The following is an 8,239-nucleotide window of genomic DNA, read 5'->3' as shown; positions in this document are numbered from 1 at the left end:
GGGGGGGAGAAAAAAGGAGTGACGGGGAGACAGCAAGGAGAGACAGAGACAGAAAAGGAGAGAGAGAGAGATACTCGGAAAGAGAGAAAAGGAGAGACAGAAAGAGGAGACAGAGAAACAGAGACAGAGAGAAGAGGAAAAAAAAAAAAAGACGAGATGAGTTGATGATGGGACCAGAGAGAGCCAGCGTGCAGGAGATTGAGAAGTAAGTGAAGGAGGGTGTAGGCAGCTCTTTCTAGTTCAGCCTTGAAAGGAATAGATGAGACAGGGCCATATCCTGAGAAAGTAGCAAAGTCGAGGAAAGGTTTTATTAATGATGGGTGAGGGGGGAGAAGGGGAGGGAGGGGCCTGAATGTGCTCCTAGGTCCAGGAGGAGGAGACAGTAAAAGGGGAGAGCTAGAGGATAAGAGAGGGCTAATTGGCAAAGATGGGATAGACTACTAATAATGAGGAGGAGGAGGATAATAATCATTAATAGCTGACAGAATACATCTATATGTATCTATATTTAAGGAGGAATCCTCTTGATAAATAGCTCGGTGGCTCAGGGCTGAGTGTCAAAATTGAAGTTAGTTGGGAAGACCTGTGTTCACATTCTGACTATGACACTTAATGGCTGTGACTTGGGGCAAGTCACTTCACCTTTGACTGCCTCGGTTTCCTCATCTGTAAAATGGGAGTCATTAATAACTCAAGGTTGTGGTGATGAATAATGTATGTAAAGTGCTTTGCAAATCTCAAAAGTATATATAAATGTTAGTAATAATAATAATAATGTTAGGTACTGCAAGTATTTGGGATAGAGGGGACAAGTAGATGGGCTGGTCTTGGTAAGTAGAAGGGCAATTTCTCAGAGGTAGGAAGGTCCATGGGGATGTGATATTGCATATAATGTCAGAGTTTTTCAATATGTTGGTTAGTTTTGCTGAACTTCCCTCCCATCTTTTTTTACTTTTATTATGAGACAGTTCTTTGGGAGGAAGAGGAGAGGGTGGGAAGGAACATACTGGGAAATGTAAGTGATATAAAAGCAAAAGATATAGATAAAAATTTTAATTAAAAAATGAACTGGGAGGGAATAATGTAATGGAAGCCAATAGAAGAGTGAGTTGGCAAGTGGAAGGATGAATTGTCAAGGGGGTGGGAGCAGCAGTGGGAGGCCATTGGTATGGAACACTACATAAAAGGCCACATTTTTTCAATGTATTGATAGGCTTTGCTGATTTTTTAAATTAACTTTAAGGGATGACTCTTGGAGAGGGGAGGAGAAGGCACACAGGAAATCTAGGTTATCTAAAAACAAAAGATATAAATAAAATCTATTTTAAAAACAAAGGATGACTTCTTTCTCCAGCAAAGGAGAAGTAGACAGGTGAGAATGTAGCGGGATCATGAGGTATGGAGCAGGGGAGGGGACAGAGGGAGCTTAGGCCTCGTTGTCTCAGGGAAGTTGGAGGTGAAGTCATGTGCTGGTTAGATTGGGAAGGTTGGGGCTTCAAGAAGGCTGGGGGAGAGAGATAGAGACGCAGACAGAGAGAGAGACAGAGTCCATCATGGGAGAATACCACTAAGAATTCCGCCAAAATGAGGGCCGGGTTGAGATGGGATTTGTAGGAGACTCGGGATGTGGGCTTGCTTGTCTGACTTCCTGCAGAACAGTGGGCGCTGGGGGCTACGAACAGTGGAAATCCAGACGTGTTGCATCTTGTGGGCCTGCAGAGGCAGCTGACTGAATGAGGAACTTCTTTCTCTTTCCCATGGTTCTCCCTGCTCCAATCCCACAGGTGGTATGCAGGATTACAACTACATGTGGTCCAACTGTTTTGAGATCACATTAGAACTGTCCTGTTGCAAGTACCCGCCTGCTTCTCAGCTTCGTCAGGAGTGGGAGAACAACCGGGAATCTCTGATCACATTCATCGAAAAGGTAAAAACGCACCCTCAATCTCTGGTATTCTTATGGAAAGACAGATTTATCCTAAATGGGTAAACACACAGAGGCACCTTTATCAGGCACTTCTGAGGCGTAAAGCTTTTGGTGGATGTAAAGAGGAAAGATTCTAGGAGACTTCCCTAAGCTGGGGAGACCCCAGAGAAGGATGGTGGAGACGGGGAAGGCTCTGAGCTCATGCCGTAGGAAGCCTGGATGACTTTGGCCTGCAAAGGAGAAGCCTTGGGGACTGAGGGTGTGGGGGGAGGGGAATATCACAGCTGACGAAGTGTTTAAAGAGCTGTCCTGTAGAAGAGAGAGGAGGCTTGTTCAGCGTGGTCCCAGAGGGCAGAAGAGGGAGCAGGGAGATGAGCCGATTTCGGCTTTATCACAGGAAAACCTTCCAAAGAATTACAGTTCTCTGAAGGTCTGCAAGCAGACGTCAGCGTGGGAAGTCTTGTTCAGTCAGTCAGTAAGGGCTTATTAAGCACGTACTGTGCGTCAGGCACTGTGCCAAGCACTGAGGAAAAAGAGAAAAGCCAAAGACAGTCCTGCCGTCGAGGAGCCCACCCTCTGATGGGGAAGACAGCATGGCGGCAGCTATACACAGACACGCTCTGGGCCTTTTCTTTGGCCATCCCACAGGCCTGGGATGCTGTCATCGCTCAGCTCTGACTGCTGACTCAAAGCCTTACCCAGTCCCTCTCAATTCTAGTGCTTTTCCTCTTTTAATCATTTCCTGTTTATCCTGCCTACAACTTGCTTTCTATATTTTTGTTTGCATGTTGTGTAAGCTCCTTGAGGGCAGGGACTGTCTTTTGCCTCTTTTTGTATCCCCAATGCTTGGTGCAGTGCCTGACACATAGTAGGTGTGTCATAAATAAATGTTTATTAAGTGGAAAGGAATCAACAGAGGGGAGGCGCCTAGAATTAAGAAGGTTTGGGAAAGGCTGGATTTTAGCTGGGCAGTGGAGGAAGCCAGGGAAGCTGGGAGGTGGAGATCAGGAGGAGGAGCATTCCAGGGAGTGCTCGGGTGGGGGTTGGCTCACCCGGCCTTGGAGGCCTCCTCCAATTCAGTGATTCTGTGCATTCAGTTGCATGTTCGTAGTACGTGAAATCTAGCATACCTAGCACAGAGTTCCCAGCAATATTTATTCAGTAAACTTTTAACTGACCTTTGGAGGTAATAAGGCTGTAACGGCAGCCCTAAGAAGAACAGAATGTCTCTTTTCTTTTTGCATTATTTATTTCCCAGAACGTTTCGCACACCTCTTTCCAAGCCCTTTAAAAATTAACAGATTTGCCCCATTTGTCTTCCACATTTTCTGGCAAGGTTGTGGTTTTCTTTGTAAATAGCAAGTCTGACCTTAAGTCTTGTTTGAACTTTTTTGTTCTTACCTCATTTGAAGGACTTGGTCATTCATGGTGAAATGGGCAATGACTTAATGAATTTGTATTTATTACTGTCTTTTATATTAATATCATTTTCATTTCCAAATATATTCCTCCTCCCCTCTCCTACCCAGAGAGCCATCTTCTGTAACAAAAATTGCAAAAGAAAGAGGAGGAGAAAAGGAGGGAAAATGCAGTTATGTATCCCAAACATTAGATCCCTCATCATGAACTGAAAGAGATCCCAGAGACCATCTCATCCCATTCCCTCATTTTACAGATGGGGAAACTGAGGCAAACAGGATTCAATGACTTGCCCAGGGTCACACAGCTAGTGAGTGTCTGAGGCTATGTTTGAACTCAGGTCTTTCTGACTCCAGGCCTGGCGCTCTATTACACCACCTAGGGCCTTTAGGTTAGGGTTATTTACAGCATTTTCCACTTGTGTCTTATAGAAAGTTCACAGTTTTAGATGTTATTGGTAGAAAAAAAGGATTTCAAAAAAGCAGACAAACCTGTAGTCTTGCTGTCCAGTTTGATTCAGCAGGCATTGATTAAAGGCTCTTGGTGTGCCAGGTGCTGTCTTGGGCACAGAAATGAAACAGTCATAGCTCTTAAGGAGCTCACTGGGGGGTGGGGAGGACAAGGAGGAAACTGGGGTGAAGAGAATGGTCCATAGTTTGGGTCAAAGGATAGATCTGAACCCTGCTCTTCCTAACTTCTGGGAGGGGATTGTCCACTCTGCCAGATGTCCTTCTGACATAAAAGATTGAAGGCAGGAGAATGTCATTTGAATTTAAAGGATTCAAGACATATGTGTGTACATATTTATATTTTATTTTAAATGCAGATATTGACTAGATTTTTGAGGAGACCCTGACTCTGGTGTCTCATTTGAGAAATTCATACCCTTCAGACACTGGCTGTGTGACCCTGGGTAAGTCATTTAACCCCAATTGACTCCCACCAAAAAAAAAAAAAATTCACACCTGTGTCGATTTGGAGCCAGAGAGGATGTTGGAGGTTCTGTAGTCCAGCCCTTTCATTTTTCAGATGAAGAGAATGAAGCCCAGATGTGGGCAGAGCCAGGATCTGAACCCATACCCTCTGATGCAGCATCCAGGACTCTTTCCGCCCTGGACCCCACACTCAGCCTAGGTAGCAGCCTACAGATCAGAGGAGGTCCTCCCCTTCAGTTTCCTTGTTCCTTTGTCCTCTCAGGTCCACATTGGAGTTAGAGGGTTTGTGAAAGACTCCACATCTGGTTCTGGCTTGGAAAATGCAACCATCTCGGTGGCTGGCATCCACCATAATATCACGAGCGGCAAAGGTGGTGATTTCTACAGACTGCTCGTCGCCGGGACTTACAACATCACAGCGGTTTCTGTTGGGTAAGGTGGCCTCGCTTTGAGCCGGAAAAGCGCCCGTCAATCGTTGGGCTTCCTGTCCTATGCCTTGATCGCCAGATGCCTGAGAAAATGTTCGCTGTGTTGGCTGTGTCTGGCCTTCTTGGGCCTTAGTGTCTGATTATTCAGCTCTCCTTGTAAGTGAGGATTTCCTGCCGCCATCTTTTCTCGGCTAGTTGGCCATTTAGAAGGGCCAGCTGGAATGTCTTCCCTGGCTTTCTTCAGAACATGATTGAGGTGTTGCCTTCTAGGTGAGATCTTTCCTGATCCCCCTCCCCCTTCTCCCATGGAAGCACTCTCTCCTCCCCTGAAATGAATCAGTGTTGGCTTTGGACAGCATCTGTTTTGTGTTTGCTGACTGAGGATGTACCTGTTTCCCTCTAGTAGAATGTAAGCTTCCTGAGGTCAGGCCCTGTTTGGGTTTTTGTCTTTTTATCTCTAGCACCTAGCACAGGGCTTGGACCATTGTTGGCCCCTTTGAACATGCTAGTTGAATTGAATGGAATTTTAGTGGCAGGCTTGTGAGCTAGTGGCATGTGCAGACGGAAGGGTGCAGCAGGGTGCTTGGTAGAGCAACCATCTGCTTTCTCTTATGTGAAATGAAAAAGAGCCCACTTTGCTGGAAAGGCTTCTGGAAGCTTCCTTTGGTCAGAATTTTCTCAAAAATCCTTAGTTTCATCTCGAACTTTCTTCTCCTTGGTAACAGCATTGGAGCTAACAGTGTGATGAAGAGAAGACAGCCAAGGATCGGCAAAAACCTGCCCTCTCTTTGAGTGTCCTGGTGTCCTAAACACATGGATTAGGAAAGGAAGAAGGAAGGAGGGAAGAAGGGAGGGATTGGAGGGGGAAAGGAAGGAAGGAGGGAGGAAAGAGAAAGACAAACAGGGAAGGAAGGAGCATATTAAGCACCTGCTATGTGCCAGGCACTGTGCTAGGTGCTTTACCTGTATTGTCTCATTTGATCCTCACAAACAAACCTGGGAAGTAGATGCTGTAGTTATCCTCATTTTACAGTTGAGGAAACTGAGGCAGATAGCTAGTGTCTGAGGCTGGATTTGAACTAAAGTCTTCCTGACTCTAGGCCCAGTGCTCTATCTGCTAGACTACTGGCTGCCTCTGGGCAATACCCAGATTGGTTCAGTGAGCTGCAGAATCTGAAGAACTCGTAATTAAATGTAAGCTTCTGGAGAGCAGGAAGTGTTTCATGCTTGTCTTTGTGTTCTTAGCACCTGGCACATAGTAGGTGCTTAATAGCATCTGGAATCAATAAGCATTGATTAAACTCTTCACATCAAAAATCATAGCTGTGGAACTGGAAGGGATCACTTTTCCCATGTGGAAATTGAGGCCCACGGAGGTGGAGGGTTTGTCCAAAGTTACATTAAGCGTCGGAGGTGAGATTTGAACCCTGGTCCTCAGGCTCCAGAGCCAGCCCGCTTTTCACTGTGCCGTGCCACTTGTCAGGCCTTGTGCTAGGTACTGGGGATACAGTGAAAATGGTGCCTGCCCTCAAGGTGTGCACATTCTCGAGATTCTCTGGTCTTTGCCATCTTCGCTACTGGAGAGGACCCCGGTGGTTACCTTGTGCCCAGATGTTAAAAGCAGAGTCTCAAGCCCTTTGGTCCAAAAAGACCACATGCTTTTCTAGCCTCTAGAATAAGGATCAGAAGTGGGGGGACCAGCCTCCAGACCAGGGACCCTTACCCTTTGTTGTGTCCTGGGCCCCTTTGGAGACAGGCCGAGGAAGCTCCTGGACTCGTTTTCAAAATAATGTTTTTAAGTGCATAAATGAAATACATAGAATTGCAAAGGACAACAATTAGATTAAAATACAGTTCTCAAGATATTAAAAAAAAAAAGTTCACAAGGCCCTGTAGAAGCAAGGGTGTGTGTTACCTGCTAACTGAAGCACCCTCATCCGTGTTCTCCCGTGTCTCCACAGGTACATGCCGATGACAGTCGGTAACGTAGTGGTGCAAGAGGGTTCGGCCACGGAGGTGAACTTCCTGCTTCGGCCCACGGTGATCCTCCCTGTGGGGCCACAGACAGCAGCGCCCACTGTGGCCCCCGTCGCAGACGCCCCCGAAACTCCTGCCTCCCACCAGCCGGTCCAGCCCCAGGACTTTCACCACCACCACTTCCCCGACATGGAGATTTTCTTGAGGAGGTTTGCCAACGAGTACCCCAACATCACCCGTCTGTATTCACTGGGAAAATCTGTTGAGTCAAGGGAGCTTTACGTGATGGAGATATCAGATAATCCAGGTGTCCATGAACCAGGTAATGAGAGGCTTGGCTTTGGAAATCGTGGGTCTCGAAAGCTGGAGCCCGATGCTCTCATTTTTACAGATGGGGAAACCGAGGCTCACAGAGGTTAAGTGACTTAAAGGATCCTAGACCTCGAGCTGGAAGGCACCGGCTGCCTAATCCAATGCCCTTATTTCACAGATAGGGGAACTGAGGCACACGGTGGTTAATATCATTAACCCAAGATCACATATAGTGAATGCCAGAGGCAGGATTTGAACCTAGCTTCTCTGACTTCCACAGGAATCACTGTTTCCACTGCGCTACTCAGTCTTTGAAAAAGAGCCCCCTGAAACCAGTTGCGGTGTGTTTCATTGACTGGTCCGTAAAGATCTCCTGATATTCTATATACCACATGAGAGACAGGGCAGCTCAGTGAAGAGGGTCGGCCTCAGAGTTAGGAAGGCCAGGGTTCAAGTTTCACGGCTGACATATGCTGGCTTTGTGGCCCTGGACAAGTCGCTTCATCCCTTTAGTGCCCCAGACAATTCTCTTAGACTGTAAGCAACAGGAAAAGTGCTGACCTCCATTGTTAGAGGGAGTCCTTACTAAGCTCCATACAAAGGTGGAAGCGTAGGTCTGGTCCCCAAAAAAGGATGTATGTACGTATGTATGTGACTATCCAGCTATCCGTATGTTTATCTCTACCTCTCTCTATATCTACAGATCTATCTCTGTTTGCCTTTGTCTCTGTCTACATATTTTATTTGTCTGTGTCTGTTGATATCTCTGTCTTTCTCTTGTGTTTCTCCATATTTCACTACGTTGGTATTGTTAATGTATACATGTGTGTATCTCATCCGTGTGATACATGTGCTCTAGTCCATATGCCGCATGCCTCCAATGTTCAGTTATGAGGACATATGTTCTGTGTGTACATACCCATAATTTCACACTGGCGATGTAGCACATTAAACCTTGTGTGTTATTAAGTGGCTTCCCTCCAGGCCAAAAAGTGGCTGCTTTCTCTTTGCTCCATATACGTAGCTGCTGGCTCCGTAGCTGCCTGTGTTATATTTATGTCTATGTAGAATGTCTCCAGTTATGTTTGCTTTGTGTGTGTGTGTGTGTGTGTGTATTTATACACACACACACACACACATACACACGTAACTGAAGCAGAGAAAAGGGACACAGGCATTCTTTTGACTGGAGAGAAGAAAAGCCCCTGCATGCTCTTGGTGAGTATAATGTCATATGCCAC

General features: G+C 46.2%; 1 protein-coding gene across 1 annotated transcript in view; it reads left to right on the top strand.

The window, feature by feature from the left end:
* CPD (carboxypeptidase D) overlaps positions 1 to 8,239 on the top strand; it is a 66,819-nt gene that overhangs the window by 31,606 nt on the left and 26,974 nt on the right. Inside the window, exons 3-5 of the mRNA XM_027861772.1 lie at positions 1,785 to 1,927; positions 4,544 to 4,713; positions 6,671 to 7,008. Coding sequence (XP_027717573.1) covers positions 1,785 to 1,927; positions 4,544 to 4,713; positions 6,671 to 7,008 — 651 coding nt within the window. The remainder of the gene's footprint in view (positions 1 to 1,784; positions 1,928 to 4,543; positions 4,714 to 6,670; positions 7,009 to 8,239) is intronic.

Source organism: Vombatus ursinus, unplaced genomic scaffold (assembly GCF_900497805.2).
Source record: "Vombatus ursinus unplaced genomic scaffold, bare-nosed wombat genome assembly UNPS02014768.1, whole genome shotgun sequence".
Classification (NCBI taxonomy): Eukaryota; Metazoa; Chordata; class Mammalia; order Diprotodontia; family Vombatidae; genus Vombatus; species Vombatus ursinus.
Note: the sequence above shows the minus strand (reverse complement) of the source record. Positions and strands in the feature narration are given on the sequence as shown.